The sequence below is a fragment of the Bacillus rossius genome, chromosome 1, assembly GCF_032445375.1.
Source record: "Bacillus rossius redtenbacheri isolate Brsri chromosome 1, Brsri_v3, whole genome shotgun sequence".
Taxonomy (NCBI): Eukaryota; Metazoa; Arthropoda; class Insecta; order Phasmatodea; family Bacillidae; genus Bacillus; species Bacillus rossius.
The window spans coordinates 117,439,909-117,463,963 of record NC_086330.1 but is presented as its reverse complement, the minus strand read 5'-3'; the positions used below and the strand labels follow the sequence as shown (position 1 = coordinate 117,463,963).

The window sequence follows — 24,055 nt, the reverse complement described above, 5'->3', positions numbered from 1 at the left end:
TTGACCTTTATCAAATTTTGCTTAAAATTTGTGTACAATTGTCCTGGCTGGTATATGTAGTTACTATTTATACGATTGAATTCCCATTCCCTTGTACTGAGTGATTTTATGTATCCATGTGTTATAACTCTGCAAACGATAAAATATATAAAATTAAATTAAATATGTCATTGACGGAGGATATTTACTTCATCAGTTACCTTGGCCCCATACTGCAACATACAATGAGATCGCTCAGCTGTACGTGAGTTTCATCTTGAAAAATTATGGATTAGCAACTACTGTATTTGATGGATATGGGAAAACTCACAGTACTAAAGACACAGCACATATGAGAAGAACAAGAGGTAATGCATTACCCGTAGTTGAATTCACAGGAGAAATGCATCTATCACTCCGTAAAGATATGTTTCTTTTGAACGAGCGAAATAAAGGACAATTTTTAAGGTTATTAGCAATACATTTACGCGAAGCAGAATGTTGAATCACCAGGTGATGCAGATATTTACATTGTCCAAGAAGCTTTAAAATGTGCAAAATAACAGTTGACAATAGTTATAGGAACAGACACAGATTTACTTGTCCTTTTACTCTACTACTTTGGCTCACAAACACATAACTGTTTGTGTTTAAAAAGTGAACAAAGGCAGAAGAAAACATATCACATTAAGGAGCTAAAGCTGAAGCTCGGTGATGAAATTTGTAGTAATATTCTTTTCTGTCATGCATTCATGGGATGTGACACATCACACATCTATGGTATAGGAAAGGGGAAAACATTGGATCTGCTCCAGAATGACAGTGCCTTCAGGCAACTTGCGAAAGTATTTCAGATAGTATTCCCAGTGTCTCAAAAGAAGACACTGTAAAATCGGCAGAACAGCTGTAGTACGCCTGTACAATGGGTCAAGAAGTGACACACTCGACACTTTGCGTTGTGAAGTGTTTAGTGAGAATGCAGCTACTAGTTCCAAATGTGTACAACCAGAACAATTACCTCCAACTAGTGCTTCAGCTCGTTTCCATTTCTTAAGGGTTTTCTATCAGATACAAGAATGGAAGGGAATTAAGATGAATCCAGAAGAATGGGGATGGAGAAAATGTGGCTACCTTCTCTTGCCAATTTCGACAGACAAGCCAACAGTTCCGGAATGCCTTTTTAAGGTAATCAGGTGCACTTGCAAGGAAGATGGTTGCGGTGCATCCAACTGCAGTTCTAGGAAACACGGCATCTCATGTTCTTCGGCTTGTGGAAACTGTCATGGATCAACCTGTAAAAACCGTGAATTACCTCCCGAGGACTGCAATTACTGTGACGGCTTTTAAGGTAGGGTGTTCCTACATATCCATGCAAATTAGCCAGTTTTCCTAACCAAATACACAGATATTTAATGCTGTGACCTTTTAATATACCATTTTGTTCAGAAAAATATAATCTTTTCCAATATAGATACACATTTTCATTTTTCTCATCGAATAACTAGAAATTCGTCAACGAATTGCTTGTTTTTACCATTTTTTTAAATATATTTTGCGTCACGATTTCCAAAATATAAAAATATATTGGAAAAACTGCATTACTTTTCTCGTCAGATTAATACTCTGGAAGCTGTAGCTATCATAATTCTCGAGAAAATAGGCTAGTAGTGGACGCATGTATAACTGGTTTTAAAAAGGGGTATATACCACTCTTAAACAGGATGATTCTGTTAAATAACATTTCGAGCTTATATGTAGGTTATTTTCCGAATTGTTGGATCAGTTTGTTAACATTAATAGAAATATAAAATCACGTTGTTTGTTTAGGTAACCTATATTTTAAATTAAAGTACTTATGTATGTTACCTAATGCATGTTTATTCAGTATTGTGTGTTAGAGTGCATCCCAATGTGTGTATATTTTTCTATTTCTTCTCGATACAGGTCACTGGAAATCTTGTGTAAATTTAATTGTATGGTATGTTTTGTGAGAATGGACGTGTCGAATTTTTCTTTCAAACGATAAGCAGTTGAAATGAGTCTGATTTTGTTTTCTGGAATATAATGTTGGTAGATTTCAAAAACGTTTTAACACATCACTAACTGAAAAAAGGAATATAATTTAAGTGACTTTAAATATATATTATGGAAAATGAATATAGTTCGGATCTGACAATTTGACATGGGATACAATGCTTTCTGTTATTTGGCCTACATATTCAATACTTTTTCCGTGGCCGATCACAAAATAAAATCTATTTACCAGATTTCAGTGAATTTAGGATCTGGTATAGGAAATCTTGTGTGCTTCTGTTTGTCCCACCGAAACTTTTTCAATACGATGTTCCGTTTTCGTTTTATTGAATTTTTAAAGATTTTCCAGGACGAGTCACAAAAAAAAACTATACATATAAAAATATATACATTTATATATATGAGCAGATTTTGGTGAAATTAAATTATATTTAATACAAAAAAAGTCTTTAATTTTAGTCACGACTTTCTTTGACGTACGATACGTTTTCGATTTGTCTTTTTTTCCAGGAAATTTTCTGGAAAACCAAAAACCTATTTTGTGTTGATTTTTGTTAAATTGTAATATATTATGAAAATCGTTGTGTACTTTAACTTTGTCCTGAAACATTTTGCTGTAAAATGCGCTATTTTCCATTTATTTCAATATTTTAGGTTTTTCCGTGACGAATTCCAGAAAACAAAATAGTAGTTATTAGTGTATTTTTGTAAATTTTTTATATGTTATGGTAAATTTGGCTCTCTTTAATTTTAGTGTCTCTACCTTTCTTCGTAGAACGCACCGTTTTCCAGTTATTAATTTATTCCGCATTTTTCCGGGACAAATCCCGGAAAAAACGTTACCAAAATAAAGTGGATTTCGGTGGATTTTGGATATGTTATTCTACAAATTTTGATATAATAAAACCTTTTCTTGCAATTTGTCCGTAAATCGACCCCTTTTTCTCATAAAATGCCTGGACTATGAATCCTTCAGAGAAACGGTGTTGCTGTGTAGCGGGAGGAGGAGGATGGTGAAGGGAGGATGGAGGTTTATCACCGTTACAGATCAGCACTTCCCCTACAGCGGGCAACGTTGAGGCGTGTCAGTGTCATCCCCACCCTGCTCGTCTTCCCGGAGCTTGGCGTCAACCTTCACGTCGAGCAGCACAAGGCAGACACTGAAAATGCCAAATTAACCAGTTTTCCTAACCAAATAAACAGATATTTAATGCTGTGACCTTATACTTTTAATATACCATTTTGTTCAGAAAAATATAATCTTTTCCAATATAGATTCAAATTTTCATTTTTCTCATCGAATAACTAGAAATTCGTCAACGAATTGCTTGTTTTTACCATTTTTTTTAATATATTTTGCGTCACGATTTCCAAAATATAAAACTATATTGGAAAAACTGCATTACTTTTCTCGTCAGATTAATAATCTGGAAGCTTTAGCTATCATAATTCTCGAGAAAATAGGCTAGTAGTGGACGCATGTATAACTGGTTTTAAAAAGGGGTATATACCACTCTTAAGGCTAAGATTCTTAGTTTTGCAGCCTCCAAGAAAATTATTTCTCCCATGAATATCGTAGTAGATAAAAAAAATATAATGGGCAGAATTGTAAATAAAACTTTGAATTCTGTAAATATGATGATAAAAATTTTCTCAAAAAATGCTTTCTTATTTAATTTTAATTTTGAAATTTTCAAAACTAAATATTAGGTATATATTTAAACAGTAACGGCTGTTACTTTGCACACAACTTAAAGTAGGTACAATGAACAATTCTGCCGATTAATTTTTTTAATACAATGTTGTTATGGTAGGTACCCCTACCTAATGATTTTACCCCTAAACGGCAGGACATCTGCGAAACGTTCAAGTCAAGAGGGTGGTATAACACTCAGGTATTGACAACTCCTACTTCTACAAGAGAATCACTGGTGGCCACGTGCTTAGTAACAGCTAAGCGAACGGCTATTGGGCGCTGATGCGGTCATCCGCCGAGGTCCGCGATTGGATACTAATGATGTCATTTTCATTTCGCCGAGTATAAGTAGGGGTCGCCTGATAAGAATCAAGCAGAAGGTGCCTGGCAGTCGGCCAGAGGCGAAAGCTTGGTACCACCGCTCCGAAGATATTAACACGTCACGCTGCCACCATCCGCTAGACCCACTCGACAACACCACGACGCCCGAGGACGAGTCAGGACTTAGAAGATTCCGGGACCGCCACGAAACAAGACCAACTACGAGGGAGAGCCAAGATCCAACAACACACCAGGGACGTCTCGCGGACGTCTTCCCGGGTGCTTCAACCACGCCTCCCGAGACTGTCGTGACGTCCGAGGTCGAGGTGGGACTTAGAAAATATCTACCACTGTAAGTCGAACTTCAGCGTATTTTTGTGGTTTGGGACTTAGCCGCTGGCAACGATGAGGAAGAGACGGACTTAGCCTCAGACGCAAAGACTTGCTAACAGTACTTGCCGTGAGCGAGTAGGGACTTGCTCGGCGAGTAAATTGTGGAAAGCTGCTCTTCAAATTTAGAGTCCTCAGGTGAAGGCAAATACCCCCTGGAGGTCGGGAGGGCTGAGGGCAGACTTTCGTTTCTGGGGTCACTCGCTCAGCGAGTGACAAGCGAGCGAGTCGGCACGCAAGGTGCGTCCGTAGAGTTAAACGTCATCACCGAAGGTTACGTAGGCATAGTGGCAGCGAGGACAACCAACACCGGATGAGACTAAGAACCTAGATAAATATTATACTAGATAAATACTAAATACTAGATAAACTTCAAATAACAAAGGCTGTTGTATGTGTTTTGTTTATCGCAGTTGGGAAGACGCACTTCGTAAATTGTAGGCGTTTCGCCACTAGGGACGTATATTGTCTTGAAAGCGAAAATAATTAGTTACAGCTCTGGTCTAATCCCTACTTGTAAATTAATAGAAAGTGTGTGTAAATGTCGACTGGACAAATTAATATCACTAGTGTGAGTGTGATAAAGCCTAATTTAAATTCATTTAAACTGAGTGTTTATGTTGTGTGATTTGAGTAAGGAGAGCTGTTTATTAAATATAGGTCAATTTTCAGAATATAATCGGGAAGAGGGTTTGTGTATTTATCGTTTGTTTAGTATTTATAAATACTCCTTCTGTTTACAGAGTCTTGCAAGCCGTATCCTGTTAAGCGATACTTCACGACGGCTGTTCACGGCAACCTAAACTGCCAAGTTTCCATTTGTGTCATCTGTAAATCTTGTTCTAATAAAAAAGTGTATTACACCAAACTGTTTAAGTTTGTTCGCAAGTAAACCTAACCCATTTCTCCTTTGGCATCTCTTGACAAGCTGCTACTGGAGAGATAATAACGTACAGAATTTAAATTATCTGAGTATAAAATACTGTGATTTAACTGTCACTTGTCGCTGATGAAAGGAACGAATATAGTGCAAGTTCAACAGTAAGCCGTTAGAGCTCCGATTAGTACCGAGTTTACTCACTAGATGCCTTGAATATTCCAGGAGTTCAGGCGGGAATATTATCGCTTCGAAACAGTCAAAACACAACACTAGTATCAGCAATAGTAAGTGGACGTGTATTTAAAATGAAGCACAGCAGGAAATGGAAAGAAGTCCATAGATGCCAACTTGAGTAAGTATTTTATTGTACTTATTCTACATTGTAATCACATATTGTATTTTTTCCCCCTGAAAAGTAATTCCAGTCCATTCATATATATATACACACACACACGTGCACGCCCCCACACACACACACACACCCACACGTGCGCACACACACACCACATACACACACCACACACACACGTGCGCACACACACGCACCCACACAAACACACACACACACACCCACACACACACCACACCACACCACATACACACACCACATACACACCACACACGCACACGCACCACATACACACACCACACACACACATACACACCACACACACACACCACACATTAAAAATTATTAGCCGTTTTATTGGTTCAGAGTTTAAAGAATTCATTAATTTATAACGGTAATTTTTTTTTAAATTAATTACATTACCCTTTTCTTGTACGTACTGTGTTGGTGTTAAAATCAATGGCATTATATATAAAAATCCCTTTCGACACAGCCTACAGGTGTAGGTAGATTTTGTAGTATTTATTTATTTGATAAAGGTTTGAGACAGTATTTATAATTTTTATAATAAATTAAGACGTATATATTATATAGCGTATTTACTAAAACATAATGATTTTTTATTTAATTTTTGTTATTTCACCCATTGCAGTGATGCTTGGTTACATAAAAATTTAAAAATATGAATATTCTTTTAATATGATACGTGATTCCTAGTAACTCCAACACCACAAATTAAATAACAAATTGATATAACAATGAAAGTGATTGTGTTTATTCAATATTTCCCCATAGTTTTTTGCTATAGCGAAAATTAAGGATAACTCTGCAATGATTGGGTGTATCTAAAATTGTTTCAGACAAAATTTTTTGATAACATTTATAAGATTTACAAACAGAACGTATTTGATGGTGTGCCTACTAAGGGAGCAATTAATTTTTTTTTGTCAATTCCTGTTTAACCCCTGCAGAAATGGTTCGTCTAATCAAGAATTGTTTTCGACTTTAGTTTTAGTTAAAAATTTACAAGGTTTTAGAAGAATTATAATGGATTCGATAGTATGCATAATAAGAGAGTTACAATTTTTTTTGTCCTAAACACTTTAATTTTTCCACCCCTTGCAGTTAGATATAATAGATCAAATATAATCATGAATAATATCGGTAGAGTTTGTTAATGGGCGATATCTGACCTAAGGGGTAAAAATGGGGAATGTTTCTGAAAAACAGAAAAATTGCTTTAACTTTCATAATATGGTGAATATCATCCCTTCGAAAGTAATAAAGGAGTAACACCAAAAATTTTTGTCCAAGTACATTTTTATACAACCAACCATAACTGTAAGGGGTTGAAAAAACACGGGTTGGAGGACCAAAAATTCATAACTCCCTTAGTAGCCACATTATTGAATCCATTCCGGATGTTTGTCAATGGCATCATTTTTATCTAAAACATTTATCGAAAACCATTTTTTATACGAGGAACCATTGCTGCAGGGGGATTATCAAATTTGTTCTAATTTATTGAAAAACCATGAATTATTATCTACAAATTTCATCTGAAATAATTTTTTATATGAACAACTATTACTGCAAACAATTCATAATTCCCTTAGTAAGCACACTATCAAATCCATTCAAATTGTTTGAGAATCCTAAAAATATTACCTAAAACTTTTGTCTGAAACAATTTCTGATACAACGTACCATTGCAAAGGATGGATAAAAAGAGGTTAAAATACAGAAAGAAATACATAACTCCCTTAGTAGGCACACCATCAAATCCATTCGAATTGTTTGTAAATTTTATATTTTTTATCTAAAACTTTTGTCTGAAACAATTTTTGATATACAGACCATTATTGCATGGGTTGAAAAATCCTGGGGTTGGAATTAGAAAATAAATAAGACTTTCCTACCATGTATGCTATTGAATTCATTCTCATATTTGTTTAACTTTCTAAATATTTTCTAAAACTTTGTTAGTATTAAATTTTTATTTAACCAGCCATTACTACAAAAGGGGGAAATAAAGTTTGAAAATATACTATCAAAACTGTTATAAATCCTAAACTTTATCTAAAATTGTAACTAAAACAATTGTGAGGACACAGATTGTTACTTTAAAAACAGGGGTTGAGATTTAAAAAAATCCAAAACCTTTTTAGTGCCAAAATTTGTTTGAATTTATTTTAAACCATCTTACTATCATATTAAACATTGGTGCAAAAGAAAAATTGTTATATGATGTTATTAGTGCAAGGTATAAAATATAGTTTTCGAAGGTCAAAAAAATTTAATAATTACATACCTTAGTTGGCATAATATGTAACTTTTTCTAAGCTATTCAATGCTGAACACATAGAGTTAAAAACATTCATAACTTTTGCTGCATGGAAAATGAGAAAATGTTTAATCAATCATTTTGTAATATTAGAAAACATAAATATTGTATGTACATTAAGTTCTTAAAATGTTCCAGAATTGTATACGAGTTTCCAAAATATTTCCAGATGAAATAGGTACTTCGAAATCTATCTATGCCTATAGGCTGTGCCAAAAGGGATTTTTTTTTAACAAAGATCATAGACAATTGTTTTTTACAATTACTTTGCTTTGATGCATCTTCTATGTTTTGTCTCTGTTAATAAGACAAAGCCGTACAACATTAAACAAAAATCATTACTATTGTCTAAAACACCTAAAACATGGGATATTTTTAGCATCTGGAAAAAATGTTCCTTTGATATTTGAGATATAATATAAAATATTGGATTCCACTTGCATCATCTTACTTATTAAATGTGAGGATCCCTGTTTCAGGATATAAATGCACTCGTTATAACTACCCAGAAGTCATTCCAACAGGTAAAAAGCAGAACTTGATAAAAGTTTACCTAACTAGGGTACAGTAAGCAGTTTGCAACTGCTGAAATAAATACAAACCTAAAACTTTGAAAGAATACTTCTTTTATAGCTGTGTTTACATATGTATAACAGTACAACCATTAATGTAGAATACTGTGAACTAGAGCTGTGCAGATACGAATTGGCAGAAGCCAATTTTGCTGATATTCAGTTGAATCGGCGTTACTGTTGATTCACAGTACACTTGTTAATTTTCAACAGATATTATTGAAAAATGAAAGTGCCTGTTAGTACATTATAAATAAATATATCACCAGCACGGTTAAGTTACTTAAAAACAAAAACTTGCTTTATTTAGAGCATGGCAACCACTACAAACAATGGAAAATACCAACTACTTGAAATGCAAAGAAATGTTCAAAATATTGAGACTAAGAAATTTTTAAATTAACTTATGTAAAGTTTTAAAAATTGAATAAAAAATTAAAATAAAATAATTTTTGACTTCACATAACGTAAATTACTTTTACTGTTTCCCGTGCAAAGCAACCACATGAAATGACTTTCTGTAAAAATGTTTGGTATCGCAAATTTTCACCGCCGCACGTGTTAAGATGGTATTTAAATTTCTGTTCTGGAATTGTAAACACGTACAAAGTCGTAATTTTTCACATTTAAATTTTTTTTTCAATTCATATTTTGTGAATTAATATATTTAATAGTTACCTATTATCAAATGAAGTTATTTTATATAATGACATATTAAATAATTAAATTTTCCAGCCTCCATTTTCTATTAGTAAATTCATGTATCAATAAGTTACTAACAGGTATCAACAAACAAATGAAAACAAGCTAAAAATAAGAGTTAAAAAAAGAGAGGTCATGTAACGTTTATAAACTATAATACATGTGCATTTTCATTGAATATGCCTTTCTAATAATCAGTTATAGGTAATTTAGTAAATTTATAAAAATATTTTAACTATACTGTGTGTTCTGTTAAAGTTCGGAATCGATGAATCGGCAACAGTTTGGCATATCTGCGTATCAGCATATCAGCAAAATTTTGTGAATCGTTCAGCTCTATAAACAAGATTTTTAAAGATATAACATTAAAACTGATATAACATTAAAACTGATATAACATTAAAACTATCATTAAAAATGAAAAAAAAAATTGCATTATTCTAATTATTGTATTAAAATTATTTTAGCTAATCGTATTCAAATTTGTTTTGAATTAAAAAATTGATATCCACATACTCTAATAAGAGAATAAATAGAATACTTCTCAGAATAATAGAATCTTTAGAGGCCATGAAAGTTTTAACTATAAATATACTTATATTTAAGAACTACAAGTAAAACCAGCTAAAGTATGTAGACAGTAACAAACTGTTAGTAGTGAACAGTACTCACCAAAGGCGCTAGCATGTGATCTTGTCCCCCATTAACAGCATATTTAGATGCTGAGTCCCCAGCTGTATTCTCCCACAGTTTGGACATGTTGTAACTGTGGAGACGAGGTCGAGATGATGGGTTTACACTCTGCTCTTGCCCAAAACTGTACCTTCCTGTAAGTGGCCGTTTCGTAGAGCTGTTTGTCTCACCACCATTCTTAATAAGTCCTATGCTCTGATTAGGGAACCCAGGGAATTGTGGGCTCAAGCTAGGAGGACAACCAGAATCATCGTAGAACGTGGACTTTGAAAGATACAACGTGTGGTCGTTATTGCTGCCAGCTCTGGTCGTTGGAAGTCTGCTGATAACGTTGTGAGAGCGAACGTCGGACTCTGCATAAAATTTAGACTTCCCTGTTCCGTAACGTGGCGTGCCTAGATCGTCGACAAGTGAGACACTACGGGTCAGCAGTGGGGAGTTGATGTTCGTAGACAGCTCCTGATCTCGCTGCTTCTCGTAGCATGACCTACACATGTAGCTCGTGGCCGCGGATGCTATCAGCGTGCATCCGGGATTGATGCATTCAGAGGCACCTTCCACTGCCGGCACATCCTTCAGCTTCTGCTCTTCCTTCCAACGGCGTTCTTCGGCCTGGCACAGTTTCATGTCCTTGTCGTTCTGGAAACGCACGTGTGCAGACTGCAGGTAGTTGCGCATCATTTCGTCTTGGTGGTCCGGTCGTATGTCCGAACGCAACGCAGCACACAGTATATAATCTTGAGAACGCGAAACAGAGGCACTTGTTTTCGTGGTCTGCCGCACCGGACTGACTTTCTTCTGAGAATTAGAGCGAGTCATTTTGGTTATCGAACCAAGATTTTTCTTCAGTTTTTTACTCACAGACTTTCCAATGCTGCCAAACTGTTTGGCCACAGACTGAAACTGCTTCGCTGCTTTGCTGCAGTTGTTGCCAAAAATACCTACATCCACCGCTGTTGTATCACTGTTGGGCTCCCCCACGTCCGCGAGTTCACTGAAACGTTTCTCGATGTCGTCTTCATCGCTAGGATCACACACTTCATCACTGCATGGAGTTGTGGGTATTGAAACATGCACTACTTCAAGGTATTCATTGAGAAGTGCCAACTTCTCTTGAAATGTTAACTCAAAATGCTGAGGGTTTATATCGCTGTTCAAAGGAAAATGTTCACCCGGATCTATCACAAACTGTATTTGCAGCAACTGATGTTCCGAGTCAGTCAGAGGAATCATTGCTAAAAAAAAATACAAAAAATAAAAAAACTGTAAACTACATTAAACTTATTGATACTGTTTATATAAATATGATTTAATATTATTATTATTATTATTATTTGGGGATTTCTAATACTAGTTACAAATTAAGATGATTCAAACCAGAGAAAGGTTACATAGAAAACAGACTATTTCCACATTTTATACAAGTATGAAAAAATGTATAAATCAGGACTTGTTCATGAACTACACACATATTGTATTTCAGCTTGCATTCCCACCTTGCCAGAGTTCCAAAACATTTTAAAAATAAGAACATTATGTTTTAAAAAGGCTTCTCCAATAAAAATTAGAAACAGGACCAAAAGTGGTATTTATAATTAAAGTGTATTTAACAATAATTTTAAATAGTAGTAATCCACCATATTATTAAAAGGAAAAACATAGGGTACCGAAAAATTACTTAAAACAGAAACTTGGAGTATTTGCTATGGTTTATTATAAAAAATTGTTTTTAAAGTCAGTTGTTTCATTATTATTTATGCATTACTCAAATACTAGTGACAAATTCAAGCACCTTAAAAAACTAACCTTTGCCAGATTTATTTTTATTAACAGCTTTAAAAAAGACATTTTTTATGATTTGTAGTTAATTATATTATAGGTAATCTTATTAATTAGGCTATAAACTAAAAAGAAAAATAAATTTTGCAACAATGAAACACATGCACCATTCAAACAAAACTGTTGAAAATAGATGATCTAGTAGATACTCGAATTTGGGTCGAGGCTAGCAATGCTGAGGACAAAAACTATATAGGTGAAAGTCGCAAACGCAGAATACATAGCACTCCAAAGGGACTGCTTTAAACTACCATATTTACCCGCAGAAGGGTTGCCCATTCGTATGTGTCGCACCCTTAATTTTAGACCAAAAATATCTAACATTTTCACCCAAAGCGTCGCCCCTGCTTATTGGTCTGAATCGCAACACCATATATATGTCTTCACTTCACTAGAGATCCATGAATACAAGTAAAGTGTTCCTTTTCTTAGCTTATTGGTGCAGGAGAAATTCGACACTGACATTGACCCTCAGCTCATCTTCTTTGTGGGAGGGTGTGAGACCCCCACAAACACCGCCTTGTTTACATATTTCCTAACAAGATGAAGGAGAAGACTGCTATATTTTATACCCTTGTTTACCTTTCCTACATTGTATTTTATTTTTTTACCCATCCCTTTGCCACGGGGAGAGAAGAGGTGGCAAGCTACTCTGTCAGTTCCATCTATAAAAACTAGCACTCCCGTTGCCAGGCTAGAGGAATATAAAAGGTGCAATTATAAACTCCAGCAAGGGCTGTAGCTTTGTCACAGTGCCTCCTGCTGAAAGCAACCGTCAAAACTGCCATATGGCCGCATGCGCCCCCACCCAAACACAAACACTAAAACACAACACACACACACGCACAAAAAATACACACACACAAAATCTCTCTCCGACTGGTTTATTTTTTGATTTTCCTCTCCTCTCTGCCCTAGCAGCACAGCAGACATCACTTGCAGGTGCTGTATCCGGTCAGGCAGCCGATACGGCACGCATACAATAACTTTGCTGTTCTTGGAGCTTCACGCAAATGCTGAGATATTTTGATTAAACAATTTATACTTACTCGTGGAGTTATATTTATTAAAAACCAACATAGGTTAGTTATTTACACACATATTCAACACAGCACAATATAATTTATTTTACCCAAAATTCCCATATGGATTGCTGTACATTTTTTACACTAAAAATCAGAATAAAATATGTGGCCCATATGCAGGTAAACACGGTAATACCCAATTCAAATTCGAAAATAGATTGTGTGCTTTGCTGAATTTAGTCTATAACATCAGTGCTCGAAGGTACGTTTGCAATATAGCACACTTGCATACTTGTGCACATGCATGCTTGCAAAATATTATACTTGAACCGTTCTTATACATTTATAGACCTGTACATTCACCTGTATGCTTGCATACTTGCACACTCGTACAAGTTTTAAAAATTTATGTGTACCCTACAAACTTCCTATCCCTCTATCTGTTAAGTTTCACTTCTAATGCACATGGTACCCATGCAACTTATTTGTTTGTTTTTTAATTTAATTCGCCAAATCTTTACACACTTCAGTTTTGGCTGGAGCAGCACTGGAGAGCGAATAAGCAACTCACCCGGGGGCTGCGCACTGCCATCCCCAAAATGTTCCTTCTCCATGGTGACCAACGAAGAGAAGTGTGCCGCATCGTATGTCAGAATCAGGGGCATGTGATGGCAGTCTACAGAAGGACACTCCAGAGGCAAATAGATGCCGCCAAATGGTATTGGTGCTAAATCCTCTCCGTTCACATCCTACATAAAGAACGAACAATGCTGTGCCACACTTGCACGACCACAAATATTCAACACAATTACCAGCTACAATTCTACAGCATTATGCACACACTTTTTACACAAGAGGAATTATCACTACAATCTTGGAGTTTTAGATCATACAAAGCTGTAAGTATGGATTTAATGTTAAAGATTTACCAAAACTTTATTGGTGATAAAACAAGAACGAGAAAATGAGCAACATTTTACAACAGACATTTACTAGGTGGACATCTTGACCTTCACATCAAAAAAAAAAAGTTTCTACACTAGAGTTCCATCACCAGAGGAAAATTGTTTTCACGGAGCTCTATAAAGTTTATAAACAATGAAGTCCAAAACACTGAATACCGAACATGTACAATTTAAAAATTATTTTACTGGCCTAACAACTCCATGGGCTTTAGGTATTTGATGTACCTATTCTAACTGTAACAAGATTTATGCACAAACTGTCACATATTTGTTTTTTGTTCAAAACATATTTTTTTTCATTCTATTTATCAATAGATAAAATTTTAATAGAATGGGAAAAATTTCAATTTTAAAAATAAAAAAGAGCCAAAAATATTTTAACTCTCTGTAATAAGGAATCTATGAATATTTTACAATTAATCTTTATATAATTGTGTTTCTTTTGTGCTATTTATAATGTAAAAGTGTTTCACAGTAGAAAAAAATGTGACACAAATTGTTACAATTGTCATTGTTTTCAACAATTGGAATGCAAAGTAATGATTCAGGCTTGCTCTGTGCAGTTTGGACATGCCCAAAAAACTGCACAGATACCATTCCAATTAACAACATAACAAAATTGAAGCAATTAACCTCCTGATGAAATTCTATTTGAACTCCACATCTTTTATGTTTTAAAGGTCCAGATTTGCTAAAATATTAAGCTCTTTCATTAAACAGCAGTCACTTGAGGTGACATCTAAACTATAAATTTCATTCTATCATTCCTTATCTGAGATAAATCTAATTTCAAAAAAAGCAATGTTATTTCATTTTTATTCACAAAGAAACTCTAGAAAATTGGTACGCAACAGTTATAAAATTAGTCAACAACTTAGCAACAACATAAATAAATTAAATCTCTGGCTACAGGCCATAGGAGGCTGAATTAAAAACAAACTTATATAAACATAACATGTTTAGCTACAGAATAACTGAAATTTTGAAATGCATACCATATGAAAAATAGTTTGTTGAAAGTTAAATCTAAGAACTTCCTCACTGCAATAAATAAATAAATAAAAATTAAGTTCTTCATAACTCTTGATTTGTCTTTAGGTAAGACTTAAATTTTTTCTGACTTCAATTACTAATACTAACAACTAAATAACAACATAGTAGTAGAATTAATAATATCTGAAGACACCTACAAATTATGCTACTTATGAACAAAAACATCAGTTTGAGATTTTGTCTAATCACACTTAATATGTAGTTACAAAGAAAATTACTTTATTCAAGTTTTGTTTAAGAAAAATAATCATTCATATGAGTTAAAAACAATTTTACTGACAAAAACTTTGTTAAGCATGTGTTCGGTATTACTGTCTCATCAAGCTCCAGAAATAAGGCTATCTCCAACTTATTATGTTATCATTTCAGAAGCGAACAACACCAGTCCAGGACAGAAAGGTGCAAATATCAATGATCCCAGAAAGTGAGACAATGAAGTATAGAGTTCTGTGGTACAGAATCCTGGGACCATAAAAGTTTCTTCGGTTCGTTAGTCAAGTGAGACCTATGCTAATTATCATATATCATCCTTGTTTATAGTTTCAAACAATACTAGTGACAGCGATATCAGATAGATATTAATTAGGAACTTGTAGAACATTCCAATAACATTTTTTTGTAAATATTTGTCTTTTAATAATTGACAGGATTTGTTCAATGACTTTAAAAAAGATCAATTGTACATATTTCTCAAATATTGTTTGTGAGTGGAGCTTGGACATGTCACAGTGATTTTTTTGGTGCAGTATTGTTGCTTGGATGCGGACGAAACTTTCTCCTAGCTTGTGTGTCCAACAAAAGACAGTAAAAATTTTAAATACCGTATTGGTCCAAAAATAGGCCGACCTCGAAAATAGGCTGACCCCTTCTACAGCACACTCAAAATCAGGGAAAAATAAATTTTAACTAACTAAAATGATTATCAGCAGCATATTACCACAGTAACACTTCAACTAAGTTAGTATTTATTGAACTGACAAAAAGTGTTATTCTTACTTACCAAAATATACAAATATATATAAGCTGTGTTTCTGTTTATCTTCATATTCTTTTGTAGTGATGCCAACATATTATACGGCAATGGCTAAATTTTCTAAGTTCATAGAAATTGTGACGTTAAAACATTTACCGGTACGTTTAATTTTGACGTAAAAAACCCAAAATGGTTTCATGTAAAACATGTTATGACCCGTGTATCAACCATAAAACAGCCAATATTGCAAATAGGTTTTATTGTTCTTGTTACTGTTGGAATGTACCGGTATTTGTTTATTAGTGTCGCAACTACAGGTTGCCAACGCTGGTGCCATTTTGTTTTTCCTGTGGTAGAAGAGTAAATAAAGCATACTACGGTAAATAACCTTACAGCAAAATTGCTGTTTTTACTAATTGTTTACTGTAAATACCACATTTTACAAGCAAATAAAATTACTGCAGCCTGTTAAATACAGTTCAAAAATAACCAGACCGAGCTTTTAAAAGCTATGTGCTACAAGAGACCACATCTGTGTACTTAACTTAAAATATGATACATTATTGGGGTTAAGTGTGTTTACTAAATTTCTAAGTTGGAAAAATTACTAATTCCACGTAAGTAAGGCGTAATTTTAGGTCAATGAATTGTATATCTGATAACATTTTTATGCCATAAGTGATTCTCCTTGAAATGTATGTGTTTAATTATACTATTTTGGCTAGTGCCCCATTATAGGCCGACTAGATTACAAGGTTGACAAAACTGGCAAAAAAGGTCTGCCTATCTTCGGACCAATACGGTGATACAGGGCCGTGGCCTCCAATCTTTAATAAAGCGGGGGTTTTCGTTGAATGCTCGGAATTTAAGGGCGCCACCGTGCAACGGGCACGGACCTATGAGAGACTCTTCGCCAGGGTCGTGTCATCGCCCATGTGGGACATGATTTTAATTTCCCCTGAAGACAGCCTAGTATTACTATCCCCCCGCTCTCAGCGTCAGGCACGCTAGTTCCCTACGCCGTGGGCTCTTAGGCGGATGGTCACACAGGTTTAGAAATTGAATATAGATTTCAATTTACACGCCCTTATTTATTTAACCAACTTCGATTACACACGCCCACAATTTAAACTGTAAGGGATCGTCCATTAATCACATGAGGCTACAAAAGGGGGGGGGGGGGGGGGGGGAGGTCGGGAAAAATCGTGAAATATCACAAGGGGGAAGGAGGGGGGGTGTAGAGAGATATCACGTGTATTTTTTCGCGTGATTTCTACTTATAAGCCTTTCCTTTATTATTTTTATGCCAGAGTATGAGAATAAACCTGCAACCTTAATGTGTGTCTGGACATTTTTATCACTGTGCTTAATTTTCCAGAATTAAATTAGATTATACATATATTTAAAGATATTATTCAGAAATTTTTAAAAAAATTTTGTGCCAAAAAAATACACGTGATTTATTGGGGGGGGGGGGGTAAGTCTAAAACCTCACCACAAATCACTAGGGGGGAGGGGGGGGTTAAAAAATTTGCTAAAAAAACATCACATGATTAATGGACGACCCCTAACAAACGCCCGTGGCACGAATCGGTTTAGGTGAAGCGACCAACCACGTGGTCACACATCGACTTACGTATAATACTAAGGAAAAAAGACCAGTAATGGTCACAATGTAATTATTAAAGCAGTCCCCCGACCAAGAGGAGCTCCGAGGACTAAATGAAAAAAAGATTTAAATAGAATTAGTGACGAACAGAATTACTATGCAGAGATGAACAAGTGGTGAGGTCCCCGGAGTGCTGAAGCGTCTACACTCGGTCGTTGATGGCGGAAGACTGAGGCGAGCTCTCAGCTACAAAGATCCACAATGGCCTCCTCCCGCCGAAACAATTGCCGTTAATGGTATTTGCGATTCCGTGCCACAGGGAACTAAAATAACATGAAAAAGATACTTAAAAAATTACGTGACATTTACTGAATATTAAAAAAGGATAATAAAATTTACAATTATTAAGGGATATATTTAAATAGTGTCTGGCTTTGGTTTCCTTCGGTGTGCTTTGTGAATGTCCGGAAACATCCTTATAATTACACAACTCTAAATAAAAATACATAAAAACCCTCCCGGCCGATCTGCCGTCACGTCACAATCGGGAAACAATAAAAACAGTTTACAATGATGCATTTAATTATATTTAGGGGTGCGGCGCACTGGCTCTACAGCGCCCTCTTGCCGGGCGAACATACACGCACACACACGTACGCACGGGTAGGCGGGAGGTTTGAATGGAGGGTGGTGGAGTTTGGGCGGTGGCATATCGGACTCAAAGGGGCCGCAGGCCCGGACGATGTCAACGGTAGTTGTCTAGACGCAATTTGGTGCTAGGCGCTGCTATACTTCACCAATTTTCAGATGAATTCTTTTAACTTCCGTAGTCACGGAACATTTTGGTCCTCCGGGTCGGATCTGTCACGAACGTAGTGATCTTTATGGCGGGTTGGTTCAAATATATTCGCGATTAGAAGACACGCAGACATTCACAGCACGTGCGGGAGTGGGTGCGTCTCAGTTTTTTGTGAAAGAAGCAATTTGGAATCAATAAATGTTCTGTTGTTACAGTGAATAGTAAAAGCAGAATTCCGGCAAAATTAATTGAGCTTCGAAAGATAATAAAACCATTAACGCGTGTGGGTGTATCGTTGTATCATGTTCTCGTTTATTTTTCTTTGTCTTGTCTCTCCGGCTGTGAGTCCTTTGTCTCCTCCAAGAGGGACGGATGTAACGTTAACGGATCGCGGACATTAGTCACTTTCATGACCCACCCGGGTCACGGCTGACCTTTATTTGGGGGTGAAAAATTGAACTAATCGGTCAGGAAATAGAACTGCAACAAAGAAGCGGGAGAAGGGGAAAGTGGCGGAGGTGCGGTAGGAAGGATAGAGTTCAAGGTCAACATGGAACAGACACACCTAGAAAAAAAATAGCAGAGATGACATCTGTTTACCTCAGACTTGCGAGGTCAGATAATCATCTGCAAAGAGCATCAACTCTTGCAGAGAAATATGCATATGATCCATCTCAACAGAGGCTATTGGAGGTCACCTGCAGGGACTTGGATCAAATACAGAAGGGCTTTGAGGAGGACCATCTCCTATTGCCACAAGTTCAGGTCATATCACTGATTTTGATTCAGAGGAGCATAATAAACGGTTGGATACATTTGATGATTTATACTAGAAGATAAGTAAATCTCTGATTCCTTTACAAGTATACCACTACCCAGTTCATCACATGCTTCATCATCCACCTTTCATGACTCACCGAGAGTGCACCTTCCAACCATTAAATTGCCATCATTCAGTGGTGATATCAAGTCATGGCAAACATTCTCCAACCTATTTGAGACCTTAGTTGCAAAACAGAAGCAACTCACGAATGTGGAACGACTCTCTTATCTGAAGCTGTCATCATAAACAGAGCCCCTGTCTCTAATACAGTCCCTCCCTCTAACAGAGGATAACTCTGAGATTGCCTGGAAGCTTCTCCACCAGCGATACAATAATAATAAGAGGCTCATTATTAATCGCCACATTGATGCACTAGTCAATGCACCATATGTCACTGGAAGTTCATCTACCCTAGTAAAGCTGTTATCAGCTATCCAGGAAAATGTTGCCGCCCTCAAGGTATTCGGCATATCTGTGAATACTTGAGATCCATTAGAGAGGTAATTGGACTCAACTCTTAGACGAGACTGGGAGTTGACAATAACAGACCAGACACAGATACCGACACTGGAACAATTTATCATCTTTTTGGAAGGTCAACAACGGTCGTTGGAGTCTTCAGGGAGTGGACAAAAATTGAAGGCTGTTTACAAACCAAGCCCACAACAACCGAACTGGAGATCTTTGGGGCCTCACTCCACAAATTCATTTCTAGGTCATTCAGGGGAGAACAAGTCTCAGCAATGTATGCTGTGTGCAGGCCCTCACTCATTATCTCAGTGTTCCAAATTTGCGGAAGCCTCCCCTAAGCAGTAATTTGAATTTGCAAAACAGCTGAGGGTTTGTATAAATTGCCTGCAGCATTTCCATAAGGCAAAGTATTGCTATTCAGAGACCAAATGCAGAACTTGTAGATCACATCATAATACCTGGTTACATTTTGACGACTCAGCACCATCCAGCCAAAACAATGAGCTAAGCACAGATGTGCAGTTGACTGATGATATTCGTAAACAACCTTCCACGTCAGTTTTGACCAGTACTGGTCCATCATGTGTTTTATTGGCAACAGCAACTGTTGGTGTTAAAGATGCTAGTGGTAACAATCAAGTGTCGAGTGCTGCTGGATTCGGGAAGTCAAGCTAATTTCATTACAAACCAGTGTCTTCAGAGGTTAGGCTTGCCTCGACACAAGTGTTCATGATTGATTCAGGGCCTTTCAGGTGTCTGTCACATCTGTGGGAGGAACTGCCTCTTGTCAGCTACAGCCCATCGATGATGATGCTCGAGTGTTCACCCTTGACATATTGGTTCTAAACAAGGTAAGTGAGAAGTTGTCTAATACTCTAATACATATATTTTTCCTGGCCAGTGGAAACATCTCTCGAATCTGAAGATGGCAGATCCCCACTTTGGAACACCTGATCCAATCGAAATGTTGCTTGGAGGCAAAATTTTTCCTCTTTTGTTAACTGGTAGTCATGTCGAAGGCATTCCTGGCTCTACAACAGCATTGGATTCCATTTTTGGGTGGTTGATCATGGGAAAAATCGAATCAAAGTCTAGGTCTCCAGTGTCTGGAATATCAACCTGTATTCATGCTGCACTTGTGCCCTTGGAAGATACCATAAAGAAGTTTTGGGAACTAGAAGAAATTCCATATGTGATTCCTGAAACACCGGAAGAAGTTAAGTGTTTAGAGATTTTCAGAATTACTCACGAAAGAGGAGCTGATGGTCGCTATACAGTCAAGTAGCCATTCAAAACTATGGCCCCCGAACTGGGAGAGTTAAAATCTCAAGCACTTAGGCGATGGAGGAATTTAGAACAGAGTTTGTCACCAACCAGAGCTCAAGGTTCAGTACAAAAACTTCATGAAAGATTACATAACAGAGAGCCACGTGGAACTAGTGGCTGAAGCAGAACATAACGTGAGGCTAGGTTACTTCATCCCTCATCACTGTGTCCTAAAACATAACAGCACCACCACAAAACTTTGTGTTGTTTTTGATACATCAGCAAAGACTTTATCTGGACTGTCCTTAAATGACACTTTACTACCAGGAAATAAGTTACAGGTTGACATAAGTAACCTTATTCTTCTCTTGCGATGCCACAAGATTGCTTTCACCGCTGATGTCCAGCAAATGTACCGACAAATTCTGTTGGATCCAAAGCAGCAGGACTATCACAGAATCCTTTGGCGTTCCAACTTAAGGGAACCAACTCAAAACTATCGGCTGAAAACCATAACATATGGTGTCTCTGCAGCACCGTTTCTTACCATTCGAACACTTCACCAACTTGCAGAAGATGAGAAACCAAGGTACCTATTACTCATTTGTTTGACACTGAAGGGCATTCTAGTCTGAAGGTACTTGGTCTTCATTGGAATGCTAGGTTAGATAATTTTTCTTTCATGTACAATCCATGAGCAGCAGCTGCACTAAGAGAGGCATTCTGTCTGATGTGGCAAGAATATTTCATCCACTAGGTTGGCTATCACCTCTGTTGTTACTGGCAAAATCAATGATACAAGAGTTGTGTTTAGAAGGTGTTGACTGGGATGACAACCTGCCTGCCAGATTAGAGGTGAAGTGGACCCGTTTCAAGGAGGAGCTGTCTTTAGTGGAATAAGTTACTATACCCAGGGGACCTCTTATAGGTGCACTTGACTCATTGCTCGAACTTCATGGCTTCTCTGACAGTTCAGAGTTAGGATATGCTGCTGTAGTATATCTTTGTGAGGTACCTCATGATGGTCCACCTTAAGTACATCTGCTGATGAGTCAGTCCAAGGTAGCACCAACCAAAAGGGTTACCTTACCTCATCTCAAACTCTGTGGAGCCGTTTTACTCTCAAAACTTATTTGTTATATTTTGGGCATTTTTTCATCTCTAAATGTGAAGAACATTTACGCCTGGACAGATTCCACTGTCACCCTAGCTTGGATACATTCATTGTCTCATCGATGGAAATCATGTGTGGCAAATTGTGTGGGAGAAATTAAAAAAAACACTTCACCTGAGTTGTGGCACCATGTTCCTTCAGCTGATAATCAGGCTGACTGCGCCTCCAGAGGTCTCTTGCCCTCCCAGCTAGTCAATCATAAGTTGTAGTGGACAGGCCCATCATGGTTGCGTGAGGGACAAACCACATGACCACAATTCAGTTGGACATCATCTCCCAATAATGCAGAGTTGACAATTGAACAGCGTAATCAGCCCGCTGAACCCTTTGTCTGCGCACTCACAGACGGAGACTTATCGCTGCTTCATCAGTTTTCATCCCTCACCAAAATCTAATGGATAACAGCCTACTGTTTGTGCTTTATAAACATTAGAAGTTCTCACAAGGAGAAAAGGAGTGGTGCTCTTCAGGTGAGCGAGCTTCAAGCAGCACTCTTGGTGTGGGTCAGGAGGACCCAGGCTGTCGAGTTCACTACTGAACTCTTGGCTATGGAAAAAGGGCAATGCTCAACCTCCTTGAAGAAATTAAACCCGTTCATTGATTACAATGGGATTCTTAGAGTAGGTGGTAGGCTCCAGGCCTCGTGCTTGCCATATAGCCAAAAACATCTTATCTTGCTTCCAAAAAGGTTGTGCTTGACGGAACTGATCATCGATCAGCTACATAGGGACTTGCTGAACCCAGGCCCTCAACATTGATTTGTGTCCTGCAGCAAGACTTCTGGGTTTTGAATGGAAGGATGTTATCAGGCAGAAACTGCATAGGTGTGTGATCTGTTTACGTGTCAGGCCAAGCCCAGTAATTCCTAAAATTGGTAACCTGCCACCTGAAAGAATCACACAGGCCAAACCATTCCTCAAAACTGGAGTTGACTATGCTGGACAATTTACCGTAACAATGGCTCGGGCCCGAAAACCACTGACATTTAGCGGTTATATTTGTTTGTTTGTGTGTTTTACCACCAAGGCTCTACATCTTGAATTGGTATCTGATTTATTTACCAAAGTGTTTCTAGCTGCAATTCATAGATTTGTAGCCCAACGTGGTTCTTGCACAGAAATCTTCAGTGACTGTGGAACAAACTTTGTCATGCTAATCATCAGTTGAAGGCTTTGCAGTCATTCCTTGGAGATAAAACCAACAACAATGCTATCACTCATGCCTTGGGAAACCATGGAATTCAATAGTACTTCAATCCTCCAGACCACCAGGCACACCTCATTTTGAAGGCCTATGGGAGGCAGGGGTGAAGTCTGTCAAGGCTCATTTGTGTAAGGTGATTGGCAGTCAGCTGCTGACATATGAGGAATTTTATACTGTCCTTACCAAAGTTAAGGCCATATAGAATTCACGGCCGCTGACCCCATTGTCAACAGACCCAAGTGACCTGACAACGCTGACACTTCCTCACTCTGGACCCTCCTCTAATCTTACCTGAAGAGGAGGTAGTGACTTCGGTGTGTAAGAATCGGCTTTCAAGATGGAATCTTTTGCAAGCTCACCAATGCTTCTGGCAGTGATGGCATAAAGATTATTTGCATCAGCTGCAGGTGCAGGGGGAAGTGGACTCAACACACTAGTGTTGATTAAAGACCCAAACTTGCCTCCACTTAGTTGGAGACTTATACGTACCGTATGATAAAATCTTTTCCAGGTCCTGATGGGGTGATGTGTGTGGCACAACTCCATACACTCCAGGGACTTGTTCCTCGACCGATAGTGAAGCTGTGGCCCTTACCCCAAGACTGAGTTGAAATATTTATTTCAAGGTGGGCGGGATGTCCAATGTCTTTAAAAAAGACTTTTTGAATATATTTCACATTTATTGTTTGTGCGTGGAGCTTGGACATGTCAGTGATTTTTTTTTGTGTGTCCAGTCATGTTGTTTGGATGCGGACAAACTTTCTCCTAGCTTGTGTATCTAACAAAAGACACTAAAAATTTAAGATGGCCATCTAGATACAATTTGGTGCTGGGTGCTGCTATGCTTCACCAATTTTCGGGTGAATTCTTAACTCCCATAGTCATGGAACAGGAT

At 37.2% G+C, this 24,055-nt stretch overlaps 1 protein-coding gene across 8 annotated transcripts in view; it reads right to left on the bottom strand.

The window, feature by feature from the left end:
• Positions 1–24,055, bottom strand: part of LOC134543001 (OTU domain-containing protein 7B-like) — a 107,554-nt gene that overhangs the window by 17,706 nt on the left and 65,793 nt on the right. For all 8 annotated transcript variants that reach the window (XM_063387727.1, XM_063387665.1, XM_063387675.1 and 5 more), the window contains 2 exons: positions 13,396–13,573; positions 9,940–11,195 (listed from right to left, as the gene is read on the bottom strand). In XM_063387727.1, coding sequence (XP_063243797.1) covers positions 9,940–11,195; positions 13,396–13,573 — 1,434 coding nt within the window. The remainder of the gene's footprint in view (positions 1–9,939; positions 11,196–13,395; positions 13,574–24,055) is intronic.